General features: G+C 46.0%; 1 protein-coding gene across 1 annotated transcript; it reads left to right on the top strand.

Moving 5' to 3' along the window:
* On the top strand, positions 1 to 23,872 carry LOC149347563 (uncharacterized). Its single transcript, XM_089585614.1, has 9 exons — positions 1 to 157; positions 2,864 to 2,998; positions 8,209 to 8,421; positions 11,885 to 12,042; positions 14,529 to 14,620; positions 17,320 to 17,512; positions 19,865 to 20,039; positions 20,877 to 20,987; positions 23,726 to 23,872. Exons 3-6 carry the CDS (start codon positions 8,229 to 8,231, stop codon positions 17,408 to 17,410), a joined length of 534 nt encoding a protein of 177 aa, XP_089441740.1. The 5' UTR covers positions 1 to 157; positions 2,864 to 2,998; positions 8,209 to 8,228; the 3' UTR covers positions 17,411 to 17,512; positions 19,865 to 20,039; positions 20,877 to 20,987; positions 23,726 to 23,872.
* Positions 23,873 to 27,374: the final 3,502 nt, after the last annotated feature.

Here is a 27,374-nt window from a genome sequence, read left to right as displayed (position 1 = left end):
GGATCTCTGTGGCGCTCGGTGCGCCTTCCACGTCTACGCCATGCTCGCGCATAGAGCCCGGCGCGCAGCTCCATCGCCCCCACATTGCGCTGCACGAAAAACATGTCCAGGCGTGGTTCCACGGCAGCCCGCGCGCCTACTCAGCCAACCGACGGTGGTGAGTATCTGGCTCTCCGTACAAATATGGCGTACGGCGCATGAGGTCGCGTCTTTGACCTCTCTAGGCACCGCGGTGGCTCGGTGGTTATGGCACTCGGCTGCTGACCCGAAAGACGTGGGTTCGATCCCGGCCGCAGCGGTCGGATTTTGATGGAGGCGAAAAAATGGACGTTAAAAAACCCCAGGTGGGCGAAATTTCTGCAGCCCTTCACTGCGGTGTCCCTCATAGCGTGAGTCTCTTTGAGACATTAAACCGCCGGAAATCAAATGAAATCAAATATTTGATCTCTGATGACGTTTTTGCTGTTTCAAGGAGAGGTGTGACTGCTGGTTGATGGGCACAAAATGTTCGGCCGTGCCATAATGGCACCTATAGAGGAATAAATATTTCGTCAACGATTGGCACTGGTTCGAATCTGTCGCCGAAGTACAGCGCTCCTCTTCTGTTCATATCCGCCTGTCTTCATATTGCGCAGAGCGCTGGCGCACTTTGACACCGTACAAGCTGGTGAAACACGCCACAGTCTAAAGCACACGATGTGGATGAATGTTTCGATAGTGCAGGTGGGTAGTTGACAGTGGCAAAAACGATTGGTCGGAAAACAAAGGGGATATAAGGATGAACCTTGTTGATATGTAGTGGACGAAATTTATATGCGCAGTACCACACAAACTGGATTGTCGTCAGTACTGTTTTCCAAAGAGTAGTAAATATAGCATATGGCTGTAGGGAGTCGGGTGAGCCCATGTGGTCAGTACGTTCTCTTGAAAACTGCACGTGTGTTAAAAGAAAGGCAGTGCTAGAGAAATAGGAAGGAGCTGTTTTCTTCACGGTGCGCTGATAATAAGCGAGAGCTTAAAGAGCATTATTATCGGCACTGGAGCACTCAAAGCATACTGAGAGCACTACACTCCGGAACAGCAGTCAAACCATTACTTGGTGATAAATACAGTGAAGTGGTTTTTTTTTTTGTCATATATCGCACTGCACAAAGAGCCGCGCGCATCGAGAACTCCCAGGGGTCTACGAATTTGAAGTAGAGGATGACCTTCTGCATATATGGGAATTAATCCACTATGCTAGCACTACCCCGTAAGGCGGAGCTTAAGTTTAGAACTCCAGCGAGCGGCGCTCTGTTCGACAGAGCGAGGGATGATCTGCTTACATGCCAGCTTAACCTACAAAAATGTTAAGCTCTAAAAGGAAGCTTCCAGTCAAGACAGATTCTGAGAAGGTTCTCAGCACAGCAAGGCTGCACTCCCTTGTTGGAGCACTTGCATTAAACCTTTAGAGCATCGAATTTGACGGTATGCTAAGTATTCATAGAAAACTGTCTAAAATCGAAATTATGTGGACGAATAGCATCAGACTTTAGCACTTATTTGATAGAAGGTCTGCAAAATTACTTGCGTACATACTGGCTACCACGATTTCAGCATCATGGTCTGAAATATATATGCGAGTTCGCTGCTATTTTTTCTGTGAAATAATTGGTCTAGGGAACTGAGCGCCCGACCGCTCAGCTTTAACCACTTTAAGTCAATTCGTAGACAAGGTTGCTGCTACTCCTTGGCTAGGAATATGACGTGAGGGACCTTCCAATATCAACAGTGATACATGGTACCTTGCTACAAGGGCACACCTTCATTCCTACAAGGGCGCATTCATTCCTACACGCCACAGTAATGACCCCAAGCAGCCTTGTAATACTGCACAATACTGCGACACGCACGCCTTCTTGTAGTGACACGCACGGGCTTGGCGTAGAGAAAGACGAGACGGCAGTCGACTATTGTGGGCCTGCTTGCGAGTACCTACTCTAAAGGATAGCCTTTGACGCTGCTCAAGTTGACAGTAGTCATAGAGAAACGTTGAGACTCCGTGTGACGACCGGCTACTGTTTTGGTCCTCGACAGGTTCAGAAGATTGCTGTCAGGCAGGGTTGTGAAATGATGTTAAACATAAGAGTCACCACTGCGTCTGGACAGCCTTTTGTCGTCTGCTTGTTTAGGAGTACGACGACACACGTGGCCATCATCGGAGTTCAAGTCACTTAAGAAAAATAGATGGCTTTGCAGATCTTCCCTATGAGAAAGTGTCGGACTAGCCTTGCTTGGTTTTGTTTCGTTTGTGGGGTGTAACGTCCCAAAGCGACTCAGGCTATGAGGGACGCCGTAGTGAACGGCTCTGGAAATTTCGACCACCTGGGGTTCTTTAACGTACACTGACATCGCACAGTGCACGGGCCTCTAGAATTTCGCCTCCATCGAAATTCGACCGCCGCGGCCGAGATCGAACTAACGTCCTTCGGGTAAGCAGCTCAGCAGAGCCAACGCGGCTTCTGGACTAGCATTGCGATAAACTGTAGCATACCATATATTCAATGCCAGTTGACTGAAACCACATAATGTTCCCTACAACGCATTGTCCGTCTAAACGATCAAAGAACATGCATTCTTTCCTTCCCCTGGAAGACATATCAACGCTTTCGAGTTACCTACCCTCCGGGGAAGACACCAGAAAATATGGTGCTCGGGGTTCAGAGGAGCCTCCTACATGCAGTGTGTATATGCACGTTCGCAAAACGCTCCATGCGTGTCATTATATCATACATCATGCAGGATTGGGCTCACTGCGGCACGAAGAGCTTTTATATTTGGGCTACTGGGACAAACGAACTTTTGCTTTTGTCTTTCTGTCCAGAACCGCGCCAGCGGCGCCGGCATGGACGGAACAGCCACTCCAGCCTGCAGCGGAAAGCATTGAGTGAATTCCTCGCGTGGGTGTAAAGAAAGCCGCGTCAGCAAGACTGAAGGCATACTTACAGCAGGAACGCGGGTGAGCACGACTGACGCACAAGTTGGGGATGTGCCTGGCCGACGCGTTTCCTCGTCATCAGTGGAAATAGACGAGCGCTGAACACATCTTATTATGACAGTGGTCCAAGGGCTTGAATATAACCCTCGGGAAACACAGTGAAGTTTCGATATACTCCGCAGGGTAAAAAATCCTCAACGGTATTTTTTTTGTACTCAAAGAATGGTATTTTCATTCTGATTGTCCTTCTGCAAATATACTGTGCGATGACAGTGCTTTTTGAACAACCACAGGCGGTCGAAATTTCCGGAGCCCTTCACTATGGAGCCCGTGCCTGAGTCGCTTTGTGATGTTAAGCCCCCATAAACCATAAACCTAATTGTTTCAAAGGACCTTTCTTGACTTGAGCGGTATACTGCAAGCATGCGCACTTCGTGTTTTGCACAGCACGCAGAACCTGTTCGTGTCCAACGGTGACAAACAAGGTCTCAATACGCCGTCTGAGAATGATGTTATTTAAGGCCATTCAAGTGTCATTTAGGCATCTTTGACAAGGCCTGAATCACATCAAGGCTAGGTCAAAGGTGGCTTAGTTCAGCCCAATGCACAATTGATATGTCAAACGCGATGAGGCATGTCCTTTTTGTTACCTCCTCCTGTGGTGTGCCACACGTAAAAAGGCCCGGTATCCTTTTACGGCAGACAGTGGACGCCGACGAAGAGCTGGTGGTGGTGGTGGTAGCGAAGGTACTGGTGCGCAGCTGCAGGAAGAAATTCCGCAACTTCCACCAAGATGAAACGGCTTTATTCGTACGTGACCTTGTGCGAAAGCTGGGTAGAGAGGGCAAAGGACAGGTTCATGCCGTAGGTGACCTTGTGCGAAGGCTGCGTAGTGCAGGCGAAGGACAGGTCTGTTCTAAAAACCGTTGGCCCTCTAATTTCGTGGTGCGTGTCAGCTCCGCCGCTGCAGCTGCCGACCACCTTCCTGTTTAGGAAATAGTCTGCGTGCTTTGTTGTTCAGATGCTACTTTGTAGAAGTTCGCCTGTATAATAAGCAGGCTTAAGACTCCGCTTCACCATTATATTAGTACAAGTGCATATCATGTAACGTTATGCTACTCACATTAAAGAGCCCCAAGTGATCGAAATTTACGGAGCCCTCCACCACGGTGTACCACATAGCCTGAGTCACTTTTGCATGTTAAACCTCCCATAAACTAAACTGCCCCGCCGCGGTGGCTCAGTGGTTACGGCGCTCGGCTGCTGACCCGAAAGACGCGGGTTCGATCCTGGCCGCGACGGCTGAATTTCGATGAAGGCGAAATTCTAGAGGCCCGTGTGCTGCGCGATGTCAGTGCACGTTAAAGAACCCCAGGTGGTCGAAATTTCTGGAGCCCTTCACTACGGCGTCCCCTCCAGCCGAAGTTGCTTTGGGCCGTTAAACCCCAACAAACCAAACCAAACCTCCCATAAACTATACCTTGAATGGTAATAGGTTTCTTAATAAGCGAGTAATTACTGATTGACATCCACCCAAGCGAAGCCATACGGCTACAAAGGAAAGCTATACAGCTCTCTCAGAAACTTTGCAGTTAAAGAAAAATTTGTCTTGGTCCGGGGATCGAACCCGGGACCACCGCTTCACCGGAGCAGTTGCTCTACCAATTGCGCTAACCGGGACGGCGGGACGGCAATGGGGAATTACTCCCTGATTACAAATCTACTCCACCTTGGGGGATTTCCTTAAACATTTCACCGTAATAGGTTTAGATTGAAAAAGGTATCAAACATCAGGTTACATGGTATCGCATGCTTTTGACAACCACGTAAAGTAATACAGAGGTACTTTTAAGGTCTCCCAGCGTATCGGGCATTCTTGCATCCCAGGCGATGGGCGCAACAGCCCTTGGAGGGTAAAGTATCCCAGGCGTACCCCGACACCTGGTACTTTGCCAGGAAAGGCGCGAACACTGACAGAGTTTGGTACGACGTGGCGTCGCTCAGCACAGCGAAGTTCTAATAACATGTCCGCGCTGACTGACAGCTCAACATTTGCTGCACCAAAAGAAAGCCAATGGTGAGCACGTGCATCTCTACACAGACCTACTTAAGAGCAGACGGTCTCTTCTCGTCACTTTGGCAAGAACTGGTCCGTACTTTCCGGAGCAAAAACATATTATTGCAGCACCATGGAATGATGGTCGTACCATTGCACCATATAAGCAAGGAGGTTTCGAGAACTATTCTTTTAAGCCTGCTACCTTGGCGCATACTGCTATCAGTGATAACCAGAGAAGATTCAAGAGAAGTTGAGCAGTCATCCAAGTGGGATGCAGACGGTAGTTTGATATTCTGTAAGCAGTTTGGGAGAGACACTTGCGTCATGGAAACATGATATGTTTGTCTGGCAGGAAGACATGCATTTCCAAGAAAACTGGATCAATATTTTTGCATTACTGTACTCAAAGAGTGAAAGAAGCTGCTTGGTCACCGTTCACTAGTGGGAACTGATGTAACTGATGTAACCTAGCCTCAGAGATCCGAGCTGCCAATACCACTCTCGAAGCAATTGAGTTTCCTTGCAAAAGCGGCTGGCAGTGGCGACACCTGTATTTCTTTTTCAGCATAATATTAGGGATAAAAATCTTCATTCCGAGTGAAAAACCTTGTGACTTTATGGGGTCTGCACATTTCATGCGCGATACAGAACCACAGCCATCTTCGCATTTAAGCTCCTTGACCTGAAAATATAGGGTGTTTATGGTACCTATGTTGCTGTGAATTTGTTGGGCTACCTCGCAAGAAATGCTAATGTCAAACACGAATAGCAGTTCACTCATAGGGTAAAACCTTAGCTCGTCCATCGTCACCACGCACCTGACCGGCTGATGAAGACATTCCCTTAATGTGATTGTGTGACAGTGCAATGCAATTGCTGCACACACAAGCGTGCTTGGAATTAGAAAAACAAAACAAAAAGAGCATAGAAAGGAGCTTGCGAATTTTATTTGCAATTTCACCACAAGCGTGACGCGGTAGAAAACTTGGGCAGATGCAAAACAGTAAAACTGCAAAATCAGTGCATTAGTTCTGTTTGGTTTATGAAAGTTTAACGTCCCAAAGCGACTCGGGCTATGAGGGACGCCATAGTGAAGGGCTCCGGAAATTTCGACCGACAGGGGTTCTTCACCGGGCACCGACGCTGAATTTCTTGTAGAATATCACCTCCGTTGAAATTCGACTGCCGCGGCCGAGATAAAACCCGCTTCTTTAGGGTCAGCAGCCGAGCGCCATAACCACTGAGCCACCATGGCGGCAAAAAAAATATTGTGTATTAATCTATATGTAACTACCAAAGCTGTGTCGGGCTAGTTTGTGTGGTATAGCCAATTTTAAAAGATAAGCGCTACTCACGACTAGGTTTCTTCACGGAACAACGCATCTGCTCAGCGGCAGTCAACATCGACGTGTGCAACACTGACTAAAGGCAGAAAACAAGAAGCAAACAATTGTGAGGGTACAATCATAGTAACTAGGTCACATGCAAACACTGCTAGATATGATCCCAAAACGCCCCAAAACCACCAAATCTTTTTGCACACAAACTTTTGAAGTACTATCACATATTTAACTCGTGCACTACTTGTCCGGCCAAGTTCTGTCTTCCTGTGTCTTTTCTGAAGCTTGGAAAATTGGGTATCGTATACAACAATGAGGCCGTGTACAGCCCGGTAAACTCGCGAATGGGAAGCTTATTCTTTTTTTTAATAAGGCGAGGTGTATTTTATGGCTTGCATATCCAAAATTCGTCATCATCGTCATCACCAGCCTTACTACCCCCACTGCAGGGCAAAGGCCTCTCCCATGTCTCTCCAATTAACCCTGTCCTTTGCTATTTGCGGCCGCCGTATCCCCGCAATATTTTTATTCTCATTCGCCCACCTAACTTTCTGCCGCACCCTGCTAGGCTTGCTTTCTCTTGGAATCCACTCTGCTGCCCATAAGGAAAAGCGGTTCTCTTGCCGTCGCCTTATATGCCCTGCCCAAGCCCATTTCTTCCTCTTGATTTCGACTAGGATGTCATTACATGCGTTTGTGCTCTCCCACTGCCAAATTTGTGCTTGCCTGAATATATGAAGCAGTGAAAACATCACCGCATCATTACACACATTTAGCATACTGTGTACAATGTTAACGCTGCCATTACCAGAGTACTGGTGAATTTCGATGAAGGCGACATTCTAGAGGAGGCGTGTGGACTGTGCGATGATAGTGCACGTTACAGAACCCCAGGTGGTCGAAATTTACGGAGCCCTTCCCTACAACATCTCTCATATCCTGAGTTACTTTGGGACGTTAAGCACCATAAACCATGAACTGATACCTGCCTACTAAGTCAGCAGTTGGAGGCCAGAATTCTGAAGCTAGCGGATAAACCTCAATCTGTAGGATGGATCTTAATTCTGCTATTCTGTACGCTGCCCAGTTCATATCAAGCCAGCGTATCTGGCAGGTCATTTATTTCACAGACGACAAATTTCGTAAGAGGCAATTTCAAGCCGTGGTCTTGTTTACGTCATTTCAGAATGGTCGTCATTAAGGCAACACATTCTCGCATAACTTAGTCCTCTTTAACACGGCCGGAATCACATCTTGATTACCTTGGCGTTGTAAAGGCTCTCGCGTTGTGTTGCTTTCAGTGGCGCATACGCATCTGAGGCTATCATGCGCCAAGCTCACGGCTAGATTAAAGCCTGCATGATTCAGCACAATGCATAGGTTCGCATGTATGACTCGATGAGGCACACCGCGTACTTTACGCGATTTAGCCGCTGTGCTGTGCTTGGTTGTGCCACGCGTAAAATTGTCCGGTATGCTTAAAATAGGCCGCACGGTTTGTGGTTCAGTTGCCACTTTGTGGAAACTCGTCTTTGTAATAAAGAGACTTAAGACTGCGCTTCACCATGTATTGTTAGTGGAAGCGCAAATGAAATATCGATATGCTACTTGTTAACGGTCGAAATTTCCGGAGTCCTTCACTACGGCGTCCCTCATAGCCGGAGTCGCTTTGGGACGTTAAACCCCAATACACCAAACCAAATATGTTAATGGTAATAGTCCTTAAGGCGTGGGTATTGCACATCAGGTTGCATGACATCGCATGTTTGTGACAATGACATAAAGCAATATAGAGGCACTTTTCAAAAGCAATACGTTTCTCTGGATATCAGTCACTGTTGCAGCATAGGCGATGGGCGCGGATTTTTCGTTGTCATGGAAACGGAGACACCAAAAAGCCCAGGCGTACCCTGCCACCTGGTGTCGGCCAAGACAGACGACAGCGCCAACTGAGCTTCGCAGCGTCGCTCAAGCCAGCGGAGACCGAACAACATGTCCACGCAGAGTGACGAGTACACACCAGCCGCCATCAAGGAAAGCGAGTGGTGAGCTCTTGCGTCTCTAGACCAACGTGACAGAGAGGAGCTCTCCTCCTTGCTTTTCCTGTAATTCGTACTTCAGGGAGCAAAAACAGTACACGATTGCACTTAAGCCTGCTTAAGAGCAAAAGTGCGAAAGCCTTTACCTCTCTTCTTTTTCTCCTTCCATTCTTTTGTGTTTCTCGTTTTTTTTATTTTCTTTGTTTTAATTGTACTGTTTTATTTTCTTTTTGCGGACACCACTCATGAGCCAGTTCAGTCAAGGTATGGATTGTTGTCTGGCTAGTGTTGGATTGGCTATGGACCTGTCTTGCCGGATGAACGCCACTCGTGGGCAAAGAAAGGCTTTCGCCTTAAAATGACGTTATCGCAGCACCATGGAACGACGGTTGCACCATTGCACCTACGTAAGGATATGTCGAGGACTACTCTGTGCGGCCTGCTCCCTGGCGCATGTTGTCATCAGTGTTAACCAGAGGGAAGGTTCCCGCGAAGGGAACAGCCATCCAAATGAGACGTAGGCAATAGTTTTGAATTATGTGTGCAGTTGTGAAGAGACTCTGATCCCGGCTCCTTCTGGCTTTGTTGTTTGTCATGAAGGCGTCCATTTGTACGTGAGAAAATTTGATCGAAATTGTCGCATCACTGGTCTCAAAAGGTCGAAGAAGGCTGCGGCAGCATCGTTTGCAAATGAATACTGATTGTAGCCTAGATTCGCAGATCCGAGCTGCCAAAACCTTCCTCGAAACTCGAGTATGCTTGTGTAACCGGGTGGTCATGGCCACACCAAATCATTCTGGTGAGAAAACCTCCTATCTTAGTGAAAGCAGTGTCTTCATCTTTTGAACACTGCAATATATTACAAACCCTACAATACTGGACAGAAGGATTTTTGAGCGGGAAGCCTTTTATGAATGCAATTTTTTAAAGATAACGTAAGAATTAACTACAACAATCAATAGATCCTGAGATCACCCGGCGGCTATTTTGAATTTTTTCTATTTACATTTTTGCTATCCTCAACAGTATTCACTATTGCTTTTCTATGGGAGCCTTAAATGTTCAATGCATCAATGAAAAAATTTTAAAAGAAAAATGTTGCTACATATCAGAAGAATGGATTGTTACCTTGTGATATTTCTGTAAAAGTATCTTAGAAAGTTTTGAAAACAACAAGCAAACCTGTGGAAGGCAACCGGTGTGGAATACTCGAAGGCAAGGCTGATCTGTGTTGGCATTTTTCGTAGCGATCGTAATGGAAGGAAGAATCTTGTCCCTCTTCCATACCCAGAAATCTCGGAAAAGATGATTCAGAACCCAGCCAACCTTTTCGCATATCGCAAGCTATCTACATTGAAATCAGCATATCCATTAGATACCCTCTCCAGAAAACCAAACCCACCAGTCTAGCAAAGGAACACCAGTTGGAAATTGGTAGCGCAGTGCTGGAAGTAGTAAGAGAATGTCTATTTAGGGCAGGTAGTGACCGCTGATCCGGATCATGAGAGGGAAATAACTAGAAGAATAAGTTTGGGGTGGAGCGCTAATGGCAGGTTCTCTCAGATCATGAACGGCAATTTACCAATATCGCTCAAGACTAAACAATACAACAGCTGTATCTTACCGGTACTCACCTATGGGGCAGAAACGTGGAGGCTAACAAGGAGGGTTCAGCTTGAGTTAAGGACAGCGCAACGAGCTATGGAAAGAAAAGTGATAGGTGTAACGTTAAGAGATCGGAAGAGGGCGGAGTGGGTGAGGGAACAAACGCGGGTTAATGATATCCTAGTTGAAATCAGGAGGAAGAAATGGGCTTGGACAGGGCATGTAATGAAAGGAAATACAACCGCCGGTCCTTAAGGGTAACAGAGTGGATTCCAAGAGAAGGCAAGCGTAGCAGTGGGCGGTAGAAATTTAGATGGGCGGATGAGATTAAGAAATTTGCGAGGATACGGTGGCAGCAACTGGCAAAGGACAGGGTTAATTGGAGACATCGGAGAGGCCTGTGCCCTGCAGCAGGTTTAGTCAGGCTGCTGCTGCTGATGATCGTTATGATGATGATGATTTTATGCTTCATCTCAATTAGTGATGTGGTCCTCAGGAGCACGCTAATCATTTGATACCCTTTCAAACATTCTGCGTCAAACGGGTGGCCCCCAAATGTTATGCAAATGGTGGTCCAGGGGAAGCCCCCACTTCTATGGCCGCTATACTGGTACATATATTTCGGATCGAAAGTATAGGCATTAATTGATGCGCTACAAGCCCACTTTTGCTATGTGATATAGTGTAATCATGTGGTTACTGTTTTGGTCAAATTGACGTTCAGTGCCGACAGACGCGTCCTCTACAAACGTAAGTATTAAGAGCAAACGCTCCCCCTACCGGAGGAGTGACAGGGCGGTGACAGTCCGGCAGTGTGCTACTCAGAATTGCAACGATTTCTCTAACCAGAGTACATTTGCATGAATTACTGAGGAGTCGAAAATGGTTCCCGCCAGAATATGTGGACAGGATGCAACTCTGTATCCAGTTACTGTTCACAGTAAAAACTGGTTCTATGGGTCTTTCGGAGCATTTTTACGTTTGTCCGACAGGAAAAAACCGAATTTATTGGCATGAAAATTTACAAAATTTGTGCTAGCCCATTCAAACTCTTGACGACGTCATCGAAAAGTACGCACTGCCACCGTTTTAACTTTTTATCGCAGTACTGCTAGGCATTGCGGCGATAGCCTAGTGGTCTCGCTGAGTGGCCCCAAAGAAAGACATGTTTGTTTTTTTTTAGCCGTTGTGGTGGCTCAATGGTTTAGGTGCTCGACTGCTGACCTGAAATATGTGGGTTCGATACCGGCCATGCTGGTCGAAATTCGATGGAGGCAAAAGTCTAGAGGCCTGTGTACTGTGTGATGTCAGTGCACGTTAAAGAACCCCAGGTAGTCGAAATTTCCGGAGCCCTCCACTACGGCGTCTCTCATAGCCTGAGTTGCTTTGGGATGCTAAACCCCATAAACCAAACCAAACTCGTAGGCATTACAGTGGGGGTGATGTGGCATCGCCTCTGAGATCTACGGTTAATACAAAATCGGCCGGCAACGCTGATACCTGTTTGTTTTTTTGCTTCTGGTTTTTTGTTAGCTTCCAAGACGTCTGTTGTCAAAGAGTGATCCCTTTGTCGTTAAAATTACATGGTCAGTCTACTATATAGGCCAACTTCAATACATTATCAGCGGTCCCTTCACTCCAAAAGCAGCTTCGCTACTACGCTCCTCTCAGTGAACACTTTGAAAAGGCAACGCATGCTCTCTGTTGTTTTCTGGTAGGCCATGAGCCACAGCATAGCTCTCAGCAGTCCCATCTGAGACTTTGCTACCATACCCTGTGACTTTTCTTGATGGTAGGTTTGCACTGAACATGTGTTTACTTTCATAAGCAGTTAATTCACTCCCATGGTTCCGCTCTCTTAAAGCCACAAGAACCGGTGCCCAAGCATCCACCGACACTGAACAAGCTACTGCGGTTTCCCTTTTAACCTGGAGTGCATTCGTCATGTGGGTACAAGCGCTCCGCCGACAGCCAGACCCTACTCCTCCTTACAACGTGCATGAAGTGAGAGACCTTTCGGAGGTGAGGACCTATTTCGACCATAGCAGTGCATGTGTCTACTGCCCTCTGTGCTTCTCCAGCATGGTATTGGGCAAGAAGTAAGGTACGGTGTTTGTTAGAAAACAAGTCTGAGAATAACTGCCTTGAAAGAACTATGAACGACGAATAAATGGAAGTCGGATTATCCCTTTCAGGCACCATTTTTTGTTTTATTGAAATCAGTTATTTTTTTCACCTAATTTGTATATTCAGGCCTCTATAAATGGAATGTTTTTGAGCGTGAAAGACCGGCGGGTAAGTTTTTACAAGGATATGAAGAATTCCGTACAAAGTGCCAGATTTGTTAGAAATAGTAACATTGAAAGATCGTCATGTGTCAGGTAAGGATCCCAGGAACCGTGGAATCATTTTGTGTTGAGAAGATACACATTGTGCCCGAAATTGAGCAAAAACAATCAATTTTTTCACTCGCAACAAAATCCGTCTGCGCAAAAATGGTGGACAAAGCGCTACCTAGCTCACTGTTGAGTGAAATAATGTTTACTGCGTTCGCTACATGGCACAAAAAACCCAACTTATTTGCCATAAGAAGGGTGCTCAATTCGACTGAAACAAAAAAATCCCTGCTAGGTGCTCCAGTCTCTCAGGAAAAGCTGTGAGTTTGCTATACACACAAATGTGTACAAAGCGCTTGAAAGGCTTAAGGCTTATAATTGGTACATCAGCGCCAACCCGTAAGGTTTCAGGGGGCTTCCAGCACTTGAATGCGAGCTGAATTGGTGAGACAGCAAAAATCAAGTGTCCTGCATGCTTAGGCATATCTGGCATGCGTAAGAATTTTTGGAGCCTTTTTCAACGTCAAAATTGAAATAAAATGTTGCCGTCATCGTATAGCCCGTATTCGGTAGTTCGATCGACAGTGCCTTCACTGAGCGGAGTGCCCAACTCGCCTTAAGTATGCAGAAGAACCGATCTCTCAAGTCGTACCTCTAAAGCCGAGATTAACGTTACCTGAAGGCCGACCCGAACGCTAATGTTTTCTCCGGTTGGGACAGTAGTTATATGGGTTAAATTTCACTTAGGTGTCAAAATAGTAAAAGTTTGCTGCTGCTTAGTCATTGTGTCTGACAAACACACGTAAATCATTGCGCCCAAAGATGAATGATGAGCGTAAAATGTATCGATATAGTCTCACAGTGAGGCACGGCCATTGCTTCTTTCTACTGGGTTTATCACCCTAAAAACATGCAAAGCCGCTGTACGGGAAAACCTGCTGCACGTATGAGGGGTCGTGTTTTCTGCTCCATTTTGTGGGGTCTAACGTCCGAATGCTACTCAAGCTATGAGAGGCGCCTTTCATGAAACGTCGACCACCTGAGGTTCTTTAACACCCACCACACATAGCACACTAAACGGGCCGCTAGCATTTCCCCTTCATCGAAATGCGACCACTGCGGCCGTGATCGAACCCGCGTCTTTCAGGTCAGCAGCCGAGCACTATAACCACTGAGCCACCGGAGTGTCCAGTCTTTTCTGCGGTAACTTCTGTTCTGTACAAAGTAAACTACCCTTCAATGCTTGCTTAACGACACTTATTTCACCTAAGCTGCAATGAACGTATTCCTTGCTTATAGACTTTGCGTCTTGGTTATGAAACAAAAACTCATCAGTGTGAGTCGCGGATCGAACATAGTGCTTATGGTCCAGCTCCATGAAACCGCCTTCTCTGATTGCAGCTTTTGATTTGCGAGACTTACTTCACGCACATGCCAACAACTATCCACGGCATCTTTATTCGGCTGCCTGACATAACATCATTACTGAAGCGTAGGTGTATCAATCAAGTTAAAGGAAAGTTCCTCCATTTGACACAAGAGAAACAAGCGGGGTATGCAAATTAATGAGTAACCCTCGCAAATATCCAAGGTCTTTTAATGACCACATTGCACTGTATCAAGTGTGCACTCAGGCTTCCCGTACAAAATGCTTGCTGTAAAGCTAGTTCGTCGCAGCTATAAATTAAACGCCGCCAAGAACACTATCACAGGAAACACCAGAAGAACAATCATCAGCCTGACTACACCCACTGCAGGGCAAGGCCTCTCCCACGTCTCTTAAATTAATCCTGTCCTTTGCCAGCAGCAGCCACCGTATCTCCAGAAACTTCTTCATCTCACTCGCCCACCTAACTTTCCGCCACCCCCTTGCTATAGTTTCCTTCTCTTGGAATCCACTCCGTTACCCTTAAGACATCTACAGAAGGGTGGCCAATTCACCGGCATATCCAATCTTTCAAGTCAATGATCTCAAGGCATACAAGTCTATCACCAGATTTTTTTTGCAATGGGTGTCATGAGACGTTTCTCACGTGCGAAGTATTCTGCACACTCCCAACCGAGAAGGTGACTAAAGTGCATGGCATGGACTTTCTTGCAGAGTATAGGCAAGGAGAGCAGCAGGAGTACCTTCGCTGTGGATGAGCGAGCATTTACCTTTTGTCCCTGCAGTGTGTTCGTCACGTGGGCGTTAGGCAGGCCGCCGACAGCCAGACCCGCCTCGTCCTTACAGCACGGATGGGGCGAAGACCGACCTCCCAGAGGTAAGCCGTTGCCAGCTTACCTTACAGAAAATCTATAGGACATGGTTGCTCAGGAACATCTATAGGAACCTATAGAAACAGGAATCTATAGGACGTGCTTGTTCATAAACACGCGTGACGAATTTTACGGAGATAGCTTCGGGACGACAACGAAAAGAGCCTTTTTCTCCCAGTTGTGGTTTCGTATAGAAACCGCAACTATACGAAACCTTATACGAAACTTTAAACCCTATACAAAACTGTACGAAACCAACTATACGACACCAGTGGTTTCTATACGAAAGCACAGCCAATACGAAAGGGAAGAAATATTAACCATTACTGAGGCAAAAGAAGCAGACTTTCGTTGGCATCACGCAGCCACAAGTTCTTTGCTCACAGACGCATATAGGTTATGTTTGGCGCCGGGATATTCATAGTGGTTAGGGGTGAAAACATTTTGTTCAGCAATGCAGAGAAGGACAAGGCCCCCCTTCTTATTACTTAGGAAGAGGCAACCCTTAGGGGACTGCCCTTGAAGGGCAAAGGACAGCTCTTGGAGGGCTATCCGCTTCAGGGCGTCGGTAATTATCCGGCGCTGGTCAGCTCGCGCAAAGAATTTGAGATTTGAGAGGGGAGGATTATGTCTTTCTGGCATTAAAGTAAGACAAATAGTAAACTGAACAAAAGGCAGCTAAAACATCTTCACGTGCTCGCTTGCCCGCAAGACCGCCTAATACCGCTGCCTTACTGGGAAAGGTTGTGAAGAGGCGCTCGGCAAATTTTGATGTGGTTCGGCAGGTTTTAACACTCGCCTGTCAGCTTTCTTGGCCTGCGACATCGGCGCAAGTGTTTTGGTGGACAAAACATGCGACTAGTGATGGTGGTGCAGAAGGTGCGATGTGTACCGAGGCACTTCTAATCGGTTGAAGGCGGTGGGATAATGACCAGCACATGAAAAAACAAGGAGGAAACAGGCAAACCCTCCATCGGGCCATGCCCCTTTGGTTGAAGTGAGCTGTACAGTGCGATATCAGTGCACGGCAAAGAACCCCAGATGGTCGAAATTTCCGGAGCCCTTCACTACGGCGCCACTCGTAGCCTGAGTCGCTGTGGGACGTGAAACCTCCTTAAACCTGATGTTGTTTGTATGACGCAGCAGTAAGAGATCAAGCTATGAGGTCTGTCGTGCTCCCGGGTGTTCTGTACATATAAGAAAAGGGGACCGGCTACTTCACTTTGCTCGAGACAGTGCGCGCAGAAAAAAGTGGTAATCGGAGTTCAAGCGAGACTGCTACACCAAAAGTAAATTCTATATATACGAGATAAGGTATGCGAAATGCTTGCTCTCCAGAACAATTTCTACTCGGGATGGAGGAAAAAATTGGAGAGTACACTTAAGCACCACGTTAAAGCTATGACGCGATAGCGTAGTGGGTTCGGCTTTCTGTTCTGAGCAGTTTTGATCAATTATGCACTCTAAATTTTCTTTATTAGCATAATCAAGCATTGGCTTTTTATTGTGAGCATTTTGACAGCTTTGAACCCCCCTTTTTTCGATTTTTTCATTTCTTAATCAATTTAATTACCATGATATCATGCAATGCCCCTATGCAATGCCCCGCCTAGGCGTACTTAAGAATTAATACACATGATGATCACCTCATCATTACCTATTACACACCAATCAGTCATCAATCACTAGAACCCCAAATTGCCACGATACTTTTTTTACGGAGTCCTCGAACGTAGGTCACCGGTTCAAATCCCTGGCGTGAGCTGCGCTCTAAGATGCAAAGTTTGTGCACCATGAAATGCCGAATCGTATAACATCATCCGGAATATTCTGCGGAAAATGGTCGGCATGAGACGATTTTTTTTACGCAGCTTCCCGGTAATTTTTGATATGCGGGGCTCACTACTCCGTTCGCTTTTCGACCTAACTAGCTGTGTAGGTTATCGCGTAATAAAGCACAGCTTAACTTTGCATCTTTTTTATTACTGAATTTATCAGCCATGAAAGGCGGCTTCTCGCACTTGATTTCGAGGTAAACGAGAAGCTGTCATTGGCGAATACGCAACCGCAGCTCGAAATAAGTGATCCTGATTGTTGGAAAATAATTGAAAAGTAGTATGTCCGGGTCACAAGATTGCACAGGAATATGCTACTCATGTTGCAAGACATTCTGGCTAATATGACGGAACACAGCGCAAAAGGAATGGGACAGAAGAGAACCACCACACGAGTGCACCGACTGTTCTCAAGGCGCCGAGTTTCTTTGCAGATTAGCTGCGAAAGATGATGTATTTAAGAGTAACTCCTTTATAAAAATGGTCTATAGAGAGTCTACAGACTTCTTAATGACTCTATTGACTTCCTATAGACATTGCGTTTTGTCTATTCATAGTCTGTAGACTGTCTAGAGCCAAAAATATACTAAAACTGTATGGCCATAAATCTATAGATTGTCGATAGACGGTCTATGGCATTTTTATTGCCTATAGACTTGTCTATAGACAGTCAATAGAGTTTATAGACAGAAGCCTATAGACACTCTATAAATTGTCTAAAACTTTTTTTGAAAGGGTTAACTCGGATTCCCTTTTTAAACAATCTCTGGTACCATCCTGCCTTGCTAGAATACCAGATTTCCTGAATTCCACGCCGCAGCTATAGTTACCTCTTCGAAACTGCCCGCCACATACCGCATTGCGCGCAGTGTGGCCGAACGAGAGAGTGGGACCCAGCATGCCCCCGCCGAGACCGGAGTCTTCCCTCTGCTCGCCATCGAGGGCAACTATGGAGCTTAATCCGGCGCCGCTGGCTGTCTCCGACTACGGCAGTGCAGAAGAGGAAAGCGGAGGAGGAGGGAATGAGAGCGCCTTGAGGAGCACATCGCAAAAAAACAAAAGGTGTGATCTTAGTCTTTTTGGGGAGTAACTCATTTGTCGCTGAGTTGACACCTTTTTGGGGTAAGGTTACGCTGCTTCTTGGAGACTAAGTAATTTTGCACTTACCCTAAGTTCGACAGCCATAAGAAGAGTAGCTAAACTTCTTGCACTGCCGTAAGAAGAGTAACTTTAAGCCAGTTAGGTATAAGGTGGTCTAAAAATTTCCGGAGCCCTGCACTACGGCGTCACTCATAGCCTGAGTCGCCACCGCGGTGGCTCAGTGCTTATGGTGCTCGGCTGCTGACCCGAAAGACGCGGGTTCGATCCCGACCCCGGCGGTTGAATTTCATTGCAGGAGAAATTCTAGAGGCCCGTGTACTGTGCGATGTCAGTGCACGTTAAAGAATCCCAGGTGATCGAAATTTCCGGAGCCCTTCACTACAGCGTCTCTCATAGCCTGAGTCGCTTGGGGACGTTAAACCCCATAAAAACCAAACCATATCCTGAGTCGCTTTGGCGACACCCATAGACCATTTCTGATTTGTGGGAACTCATCTCTTCGTGCAGTTCTCTTCAGCTGGTGGCTTGTGCTTCATGTTCTATCAAAATGTTCAGCTGGTTGGTTCGGACTTTATATTTGGAACTGAAACACTCCACACACCCAGCGCAGCCTGCCTAGCTGACGTATGCGTAAGGCAGCATCAGGACTCTCATTTCTTGCGCACTTGCTTAGTTGGGTAAAAAGGAAAAAGAAAGGTCGATTCTCGCTTGCCCCACAGCACAGGAAACTGAGCTAATCTTAGCTAAAAAACATGGCCGCCGGATTTCGATTTTCAGACCCCAGATGTTTTTCAAACAGACATCAGATGGATAAGGCGAAACGTCGCCGAGCAGCCTTTAAATGATTCGATTGTTAATATTAACTACCGGGATAGGCACCTTGCGTACCGTTGTGAGGAATATGTTATGATTATGCGTAATTAGGTTGGTGTAGTGAGCGGGATTTATAGGCGACAGCGCAAACAGCTCACTCGGTCGAAAAGCCGTCGACGTCGTAGTTGTCGGCACCGGGCCTTAAAAAAAGAAATCTTATCATGCCAACAGTTTGCCGCAGAATGTTTCGGATGGTGTCATGTAATTTAACGTTTCGTGCAGCATACATTTACCAGTTGTGGGAGCCTAGCTCGCCGCAGAGATTCGCGTATAGTGAACCGGCCACCTGTGATCTGGGGCTGTGTTAAAAAAATCGTATCATGCGCGGCTCGGGTGTCCACCAAGATGAGTGAGATCATATCCTTTCCTCAAAACAAAACCAACGGCAAGGCCAAGGAACTCACAAGGCACCGAACGAGCAATATCGTTCCTTCTGGCAGGGCTGTCGCCAGGGAGTCTACAGCGGGGAACGCGACCGTTCCACTCTTAAAGGCGAAGCTAAAGTGTCCTCCAAGTTTTCTTCTTGGCTTTCTGTTAACCGATTCGAGCAAACCACCATCCGCGCACAGTACACATCCAGAAAAACGTTTTCGATATCTAAATTTTATGTCCGGAGGATCAAGCTTAACATACTTAATGGCGAGGAAAGCCAATGCACGATGCTATTGATGAATCTTTGAAAAACCCAGCGGTCAGAAGATACCCTCATTCGGTGCGTAGCACGAACACAATTTTCGGCTAAGCCGTGTGGAACTGCCTGGCACAGAGATTGACACCGCGAGGAATCATGTGCAATTTGTACCTTATTTTTTAATCACCGGTGAAAAATAGCACTGGAACAACCGACAGCAATGAAGCGAATGGTTTCCACAATTTTTCTTTTTTCGGTTACAAGAAATCTCACTCATACGAAGTGCTAAATTCACTCCTCCAGGGCTGTGGATTTGCTCCTGTTCACATTGCGTGCAATGACCTGCGTCAACCTACGTGCAAATAATGATAAAAGCATTCTTGTGCAGTGCGTTGCCTGGTCACTGATAAGATTAGAGCCTTTCAAAGCCACATCTCTAACGTTCTCGGAAAGAACATTGAAAATGAAGATTGTTAGATACTGTTATGGAAATACAGATTGTAATGGTCCATTCTTCTGATACATAGCCAAACCTTTCTCCTTTCTTTCAATGAATTAACATATATCCCATCGAACAGTTAATACCACCATAAAAACAATGGCGAATGCTTTTGACAATAGCAAGAACGTTAATAGAAAAAAAGAGCAATACTGCCGTCGTCGCGTGAACTGTGAACGTATCGACTGATGTGATAAAATCCTACATTATATGAAAAAAAAAATGCGTTCATCGAAGGTTTCCAGTTCAAACATGCTTTTATCCAGAATTGTTGGGTATGAACTTTTCATGATTTGCGGTCCTCTCGCAGGATATGAGAGACAAACGTCGTTGCTTCGTTGTCATGGAGACAGCTGACCGAGGACCAGACGACCAACGCCCGGCCGACTTGCGACTGCGATGGGCTCCCATGGAGTCTTCTTTCAGCAGTAGGCGAGCCACATGTCCGTGCGAGAAATTCCACGGAGCCAACAATAGAGTCAATGGTGAGCATCTGTATCTCTCTTGAATGGACACTCAGGACACCTCCTTCTGAATTTTCATGCTAGTAAAATTAATTTACTTGGCCTTATGGATAGTCTTTGGCTGCGAAAGACGTGTTCATTGCTGGTGGCAGTATATTATAAAATTGAAAATTGTTCCCGGCGTTCCACTGAAACTCTGTTTGCATCATGCTTGCGTCGCATTGATGATGATGTAGGTGAGCCTAAGATCAGAATAAGAAAAGTTCCTGACGTCTCCGCAGGCTCCTTCGGCGAACGCTCTATTTCATCTTGTGGAAAGGCAATAGACGCCCGATGATTTATTTCCCACGGAGTCATGCCGCATCTATTATATTCAGCTGCGTATGCATCATATCCAGGACAGCACGCATGGAGTCTCCACTTCCTCTCACTTTGGAATTAAGACTTCGGTAATTAAAATGACTGGGACCATGCAGCACAGGTAACCGGCCCAATATTGTAAATGGATGGTTTCACTGTGGTCCTTTGTTGGTCCAGCGTTTGCTAATACGTTTCAATTATTGGGCCGATTAAAAAAAACTTTAAACCAGTTTTTGATGCGATCACTGAACTTATGCTATGGACTGATGGTAAATACGGCGAAGGTCATCAGTCCATAGCGCCATGTATCACTTCCTTGGAAGAAATATGGGCCTTTTCCTGACAAATCTACTTTGATTGCTAGCTGCAACACATTCGATGAAATTTTTGTTTCCTTCCCTTCCGCCATGAGAATAAGTCTTGTTTTCTTCTTTGCTTACCATATCTTTTTAAGATTTCTTACTCTGACGTCGTTTACGCTCACTTGTGCCTGCACAGACAACAAGGTGACAGCAGACAAATAATGCGCGATCTTCGATGCTGCATCGCGGGGGGACATCGCGCCGAACCCATCAACCCCTGCAGCACTCTTCGCACTACAAAACACTGGTAAGGAATATTTAGCTACAGTTTGTCTGGCAGCCAAAAGAAGAGTTTTGTGCCTCACAAAGTGGGAATATGACACCCTTTCCATAGAGCTAACCTTCAAACGCAGCCTTTTCATTTCACTCGATAGCGTTAAAGGCCGCAATACACAGAAAATCCGGTGTCGGCGCTGTCAGCGTTGTGAACCGGAGAAGCAACGTAAGTGGGCGAGCTGGATGGGCAACATAGCAACCTAGGTAGGTCAGGTGACCTTGTGGGGCCATCCTAACCTACACACTGGATTGTAGGCAAGCTAACCAGCCTGGCAGGTGGCAGTTTATTGATGAAGACAAGGATTTGCTCGAGAAGAGCAACTTGGGTAGCACAAGACCCAACACGGGCAGCACGGTGCCATCGCAGAGCATTAGCGCATTCCTTAATACCTTGCACACTGCGCAGATTGTGGTGTGAGAACTTGTAGAGACATATCAGTGTTAAGTTTATAATAACCAATTGTGCGCGGGTCAGAAATTCAAAAGTGGCAGAGAGAATCTTCTCCTTTACGAATTTTTTGCAGCTAGATCCTGTTCTTTATTACAGACGCTAGCGCCAGTTCCTCCTTCACTTAAGTTCATTGCGGTTGGTGGCGGAGTTGCAACCAGCCAACTACAACCAAGCCACTGCTTTTTGGTTGCAGATATAGGCAGCGCAGAAAGCACGCTAGCTTTGACAGCATTCTGCCCCTGGTGTATGAAACGGGAGTACATGAAGTATTCACATGACGACACACGGGTGCCAGTTTAGACATGCGCCGTAGCCATACACTGTGCTGTATGGACGCCAAAATGGCGGCCACTGTGGCTTGAGTGCGTACCTCCTATAGGCTACTCCTCACCTCGTATTGGCTGCATCTTCGCGTGGGCAGGCGCTCGCATCTGACTTCCATGCGAGCGCCCGTGTTTCCACTTACTTGAGCCAGGTCCGAGCTACGTGCCGGAGTCACGAGCTTTGTCCATGGGCCCGCCTTGTTAAACCGGCCCACGTGGCTACGCATGATCGCTAGAGGGTGGCCTTCCATAAGCAGCTTTCGGTGTAATAGTCAATCGATTCTGTCTTTAAACAAAATACAGTCTGCGAGAAATATTGCCAAATCGACGATGCGTGGCGGAGGGGATCAAAACTGCATTGCTGTGTCATCTGCCATTAAAGAGCATGGTGTCGAAGCTATCACGCCTCTTTAGTACTGTTTTTGGCACGTACAGGCATGTTCCTTTATGTTCAATATGCATAGCTGTAACCCATTACATCGCTTAGAAAGTGCGTGAAGTCACGCATTAAGGTCATCAAGCACCAGCTATCTTGAAGGAAAGGTCGGCACCTGAGTAAAATACCAACATCGACCCACCGCACCAGTGAGCACTGGATACTGAGTTGGCTCTAAAGCCTGTTACTGTTGGGGACTTGAATCATTTGTTGCGCATCGATTGCAACGTAACGATCAACATATATGCGCAGATTCCCCCTCAACTTTGGTGGTTTTCTGCTAATTATTGTCCAAAACTAACCGCATCAGTTTTCTGAGGCATTCTAAGGGGGACACTGGTCTTCTGGACCAAACAGTGACCAAAAAACGAATTACATATTTTGATTGTGGTATTATATTCAGTCTTGAAAATATTTTTTTTTCTGGAAATCAGTGTTTTAAACATAATATTAACTTAGACCATCGTCTGGGATAAATTTCCCCAGGAGGTGCTATTTAACAGTTTAAAATTGTTACCTGGCTGTCTTAATATGTCGATCTCAACATCTCGAATAGACACAATGCCCTTTTTTGATATCAGTGCACATTAAATAACCCCAAGTGGTCGAAATGTCCGGAGCCCTTCACTACGGCGTCCCTCATAGCCTGAGTTGCTTTGGGACGTTAAACCCCCATAAACCATGAACCTACCGTTTTGCTTAGTGTGGGAAGCTGAAAGCTCAGTGTTTGCAATAAATAGAACAGAATTCTTCAGTAACGGTTCAATAAAAAAAATTATATATATTGAAAATGTATCAATTCATAGTACTAAAAACACCATGAATGTTGCTATTCCAAGTGCTGTAAAAAACTGATTTTAATACTACATTCTTTGCTCATTAAACGAAATAGCCATGCATTAAAAGGTACGGGAGAATTCCGTACGGGAGAATTAAAAAAAAGGCGGAAGCCGGACGTTAATTCGATTTAATTAGGGAAATCGGTCACACAGGGCAAATAAATCGAACTTTCTAGAATGCTCGGAACGTGTAGATTGAGTTCCCGCGGCAAAAAGGCGAGTTTGGATTCCTCTGCTCTGCACCTTTAATATTACTGTAGGATCTAGTTTAACTGATCTCACATGAGACCATTCCGACCTATATATTTTAAACAGTACCGCTCAATATTTCACAATTGCCTCGCAGTTCAAAGTGATGTCCAATAAAGCTGGATCTCTTCCAGCTTAAACACGGAGCAACTTGCGTTGCTCCATGCGTTGCGTTGCATGGAGTAACTACTGCCTTTGTTCATCTGCAGTTTATCTGCTGGGCATTTATCAGTCACTAATCCCATGTGGGAAAGAGAATCAGTATCGTGCCTTCCCAAGAAACAGCGCATGCTGTCTGCCGTTGTTAGGGAGGCTGACACTTTACTGCCATATCTTATCAATTTTCAAGATTCCAACTTTCATTTTCCCAAGCGAAGGATTGTTTTCACAAGTAGCTTCTTTTTTTAAAAGCTGCAAGAACCAGTGGTGAGACCACTGTCGATGTCGGGCGAAGAACTACAGCCGGCTGACTAATCTGAAGTGCCTTCGTCACGTGGGTGCAAGTCGCTTCGCCGACAGCCAGACCCGCCTCCTCCTTAGGTGGTGAGGCGGGTACCGGCGATCACAGGTGAGGGAAGTTTCAACCAGAGCACTGCATGTCGCTAACAGTACCCTACGCCCCGAAAACACTGGGGCTCTGATAGGACCGGTATTTTCCATATTTACTGTTAGCTAGAACACTCGTTCCATAATTCTATAAGTTTCTATAAGAAATTTTATGCAGTTGGTATGGAGCATATGGACATGGTATGGACTATATAGAAGCACGTATGCAAACTTGCAGACTCCATATAAGGTCATTCGCATTATATGAAAGTTGTGTAGAAATTATATAGAATGCTTATGAATTTCGTCCAGATAATATGTGGATTTTCGTATATTTCTTAGATTATGGACTCCATATTCCCATAATTCTATACAAGCGGCTTAAACCGGCCTTTTCAGTGGGGTTACGGGTCTACAATACGCGGATCAGTGAGGACATCTTACGTAAAACAGCTATACCCGTTGGACAACTTGATATTGCGTATTGCGACAGGCGTGTGCAGAACGTCACGCATTATTAGCCTTTGTTGAAAACAGTGAGCTTCCCCTTGAATATAGAACTATGCTGACATGCGCGTATGTCCTTAGAATCAGATCACTTCCGGATCGCCTCTCCTACCCCACAGTCAGCGAGTGCATGCCCGGTACAATATTCAGTATTCAACCACAAGCAGTGAGGCCATTACTTAAGCTATTTAAGGATAAATGCTTAGAACTGGAGTTACTGGAAACACTACCTGGTACGACGTACAAGCCGAAGCCACTTTCTCCATGGCGCAACCTCACCGCAGTGTGCCCAAACTGCCCAAACTGTCCACACACATATGCAGACATAGAACACTGTCTTACACAGTGCCACGTAGCCTTCCAGTCCCCCGCCTATCCCGCCACTCCCCCCCCCCCTATCAGGTGTAAAGGAGAAACAATGAAAACACCTCACATCTTTGTAGCATTCGGCTGCACTCGCTTGCCCGAGTGTGTGGCTCAGCGGTTATGGTGCTCGGCTGCTGACCCAAAAGACGCGGGTTCGATCCCGGCCGCGGCGGCTAGAATTTCTTTGGAGGAGAAATTCTAGAGGCCCGTGTACTGTGCGATGTCAGTGCACGTTAAAGAACCCCAGGTGGTCGAAATTTCCGGAGCCCTCCACTACGGCGTCTCTCATAGCCTCAGTCGCTTTGGGACGTTAAACCCCATAAAACCAAACCAAACCATACATCCCTAATCCTAGAAGATGTTTCAACTGCCGAAAGGCCAAAAGTATGGACACCGCATCAAGGCGTGGAGAGGCAAAGAGACATGTGCCAAATGTGCCGAAACTAACACAGACAGCTGCCAAGCAACTGTAACAAAATGCACGAGCTGCAAAGGTCCGCATGCAGCCTACTCGCGAATCCTAAGTCTTCAAAAAGAAACGCAAATAATCAATCTCAAAGTGCATGAAAATATATCCTACCATGACGCACGAAAAAAGTTCAGCAAACAGTACACCATCGTTCATGTGTGCCTCCCCCGTCCCCACCCTGCTGCACTGCGGTGTCGGCCCAATTGTCAGCCCAGCGGTACACCTCACAGCGGCCTCTGGGACAACCAAAGTTAGTGGCAGTGGAAATCCAGCACTCCAATTCAGGCACCTGCCCAGGCATAGCGATCCACATCACTGACAGGTGCAGCCAAGGCTGCCCTGCCATCTCAAAAGAAAGGCTCGCTTCGGGTTCCCCGCGGAAATCCAGTGCCTCCTGCGAGGCGATGGTTACAAGCTGTAGCTCGCCTCCGCAGAAGTGGTGGCGCAACTTCCTTGGACAAAGAAAGGGAGGGAAAATACCAGTAACAGGCCCCCACAAAACCGGGACCATAGGTCTTTAAATACATCCCCGAAAGGCATCAGATATGTCGTTCCTAATTCACTATAACTGTAGAGACGTTAAAAATCTACCGTAACGTAAAATCTATTCTGGATTTATATTTCCCGGTTGTTTTGTGTCTCCAGGAGAAAAACATAGGATCAGAACATATTTTGAATAAATCTAAAATCTTTCGGCACGGCCGGCAGCAAGCAAATAGGCTCCCTGGAGGTACCGCAATAGTCGTCCAAAGTGGTGTAGCCATTCGTGAAGTCAGACATCAGACTACATTTCAAGCAGTCACTATTGTACATTTTAAAACAATTATAATACGTTCCGTACATCTTCAGCCACACCTGACAGTAACACTCCATCACTTAGAAAAACTTTTATAACAATTACCAGCTCCATATCTGTTAGTCGGGGATTTTAATGTTCAGTCCAATTTGTGGGGAAGCGAACAGACACTAGAGGCTATATTTTAGAAAATTTTATTCTGTGCAATAATATATGCCTAACACAGACGAACACACATACTGCTCTCCAAGGTCAGGAAAAAGGAGCTGGATAGAATTGTCTCTTACATCAAATTCCGTTTTTACTGATTTTCAGTTGGATATCTTGGACAACCCATATGGCAGTGATCATCTATCCGTTCTTATCAACCTAGCATTTTATCCGGATATCATTCCAACAAAACCACGACGTTGGAAGCTGCATTTGATGGACTGGGCACTGTTTCAAGAAAATTCCAGACTAGAAAAATAGATCTAGATGAACTTAATAAAATTTTCGCAAACTGGATTATTTCCTCTGCCCGCCTGGCTATACCTCAGTCTTCTGGAGCGGTGAAACGCAACACCTGGTACACAAAAAATATAAAGTAGCAAAAAACAAACAATACAAGCCATGGGGAATATCGCAGGTACCCTACCAAGAAAATCTTATAAACTTTAGAAAGACAAGAGTGGAATCCCGCTATATCCGGCATAGCGCCGAGAAGACTTCTTGGCAAGGTTACGCGACATCTATAAATACCTGAACAACATCAGATGTAATGTGGGATAAGGTGCGAAAGCTCTATGGTAAATACTACCCATTCACTTTTCCCCTTCCAACAGCCCCTGGTATAGAGACAAACATCGAAGAACGGCAAGACTTTGTAGGTGAATATTTTTCGGCATTCCAGCTCATCAATCTGTAAAAAAATGATTTCTAAAATACAAAAACACTGCCAAGAAACAGACTCCCTACAAGTGGCTGTACAAATGAACTGTAAAATAATCTTCTTGCAGTTCAAGAAATCCACAGTATGTCCAGTAGTAAACGGATTTTGCCCAGCCCTGACGAAATACATTATCAGATACTATCCCACCTTTCTCAACCTGCCGTTGAAGTACTTTTTTTAATAACGTTTGGTTATCAGGTAAACTGCCCGCAGCATGGGAGAAATCCATCATCATTCCATTTTTAAAACCTAAGAAACCACCAACTTCTCCTCGCAGTTACAGGACCTTGGCCCTCACCAGCTGCCTTGTGAAATCTTTTGAAAGTGTCGTGAATATTAGATTAACCTTCATGCAAGAAGCCTGTGAGCTTTTCGATGTCTATCATTGCGGTTTCAAAAAGGCATGTTCCACAACAGACCACCTAGTATGTCCGTGACTGTCCGT

Source organism: Amblyomma mixtum, chromosome 4 (assembly GCF_055824585.1).
Source record: "Amblyomma mixtum isolate Tamu chromosome 4, ASM5582458v1, whole genome shotgun sequence".
Taxonomy (NCBI): Eukaryota; Metazoa; Arthropoda; class Arachnida; order Ixodida; family Ixodidae; genus Amblyomma; species Amblyomma mixtum.
Note: the sequence above shows the minus strand (reverse complement) of the source record. Positions and strands in the feature narration are given on the sequence as shown.

Bases quoted from the DNA above. Each gene is read 5' to 3' on its own strand.
- LOC149347563 (XM_089585614.1), top strand. From the start codon at position 8,229: ATGGGCGCGGATTTTTCGTTGTCATGGAAACGGAGACACCAAAAAGCC. The intron at 8,422-11,884 runs GTGAGCTCTTGC...GCTCTCTTAAAG, and splicing joins GCCATCAAGGAAAGCGAGTG to CCACAAGAACCGGTGCCCAA. The intron at 12,043-14,528 runs GTGAGGACCTAT...TTGTCCCTGCAG, and splicing joins AAGTGAGAGACCTTTCGGAG to TGTGTTCGTCACGTGGGCGT.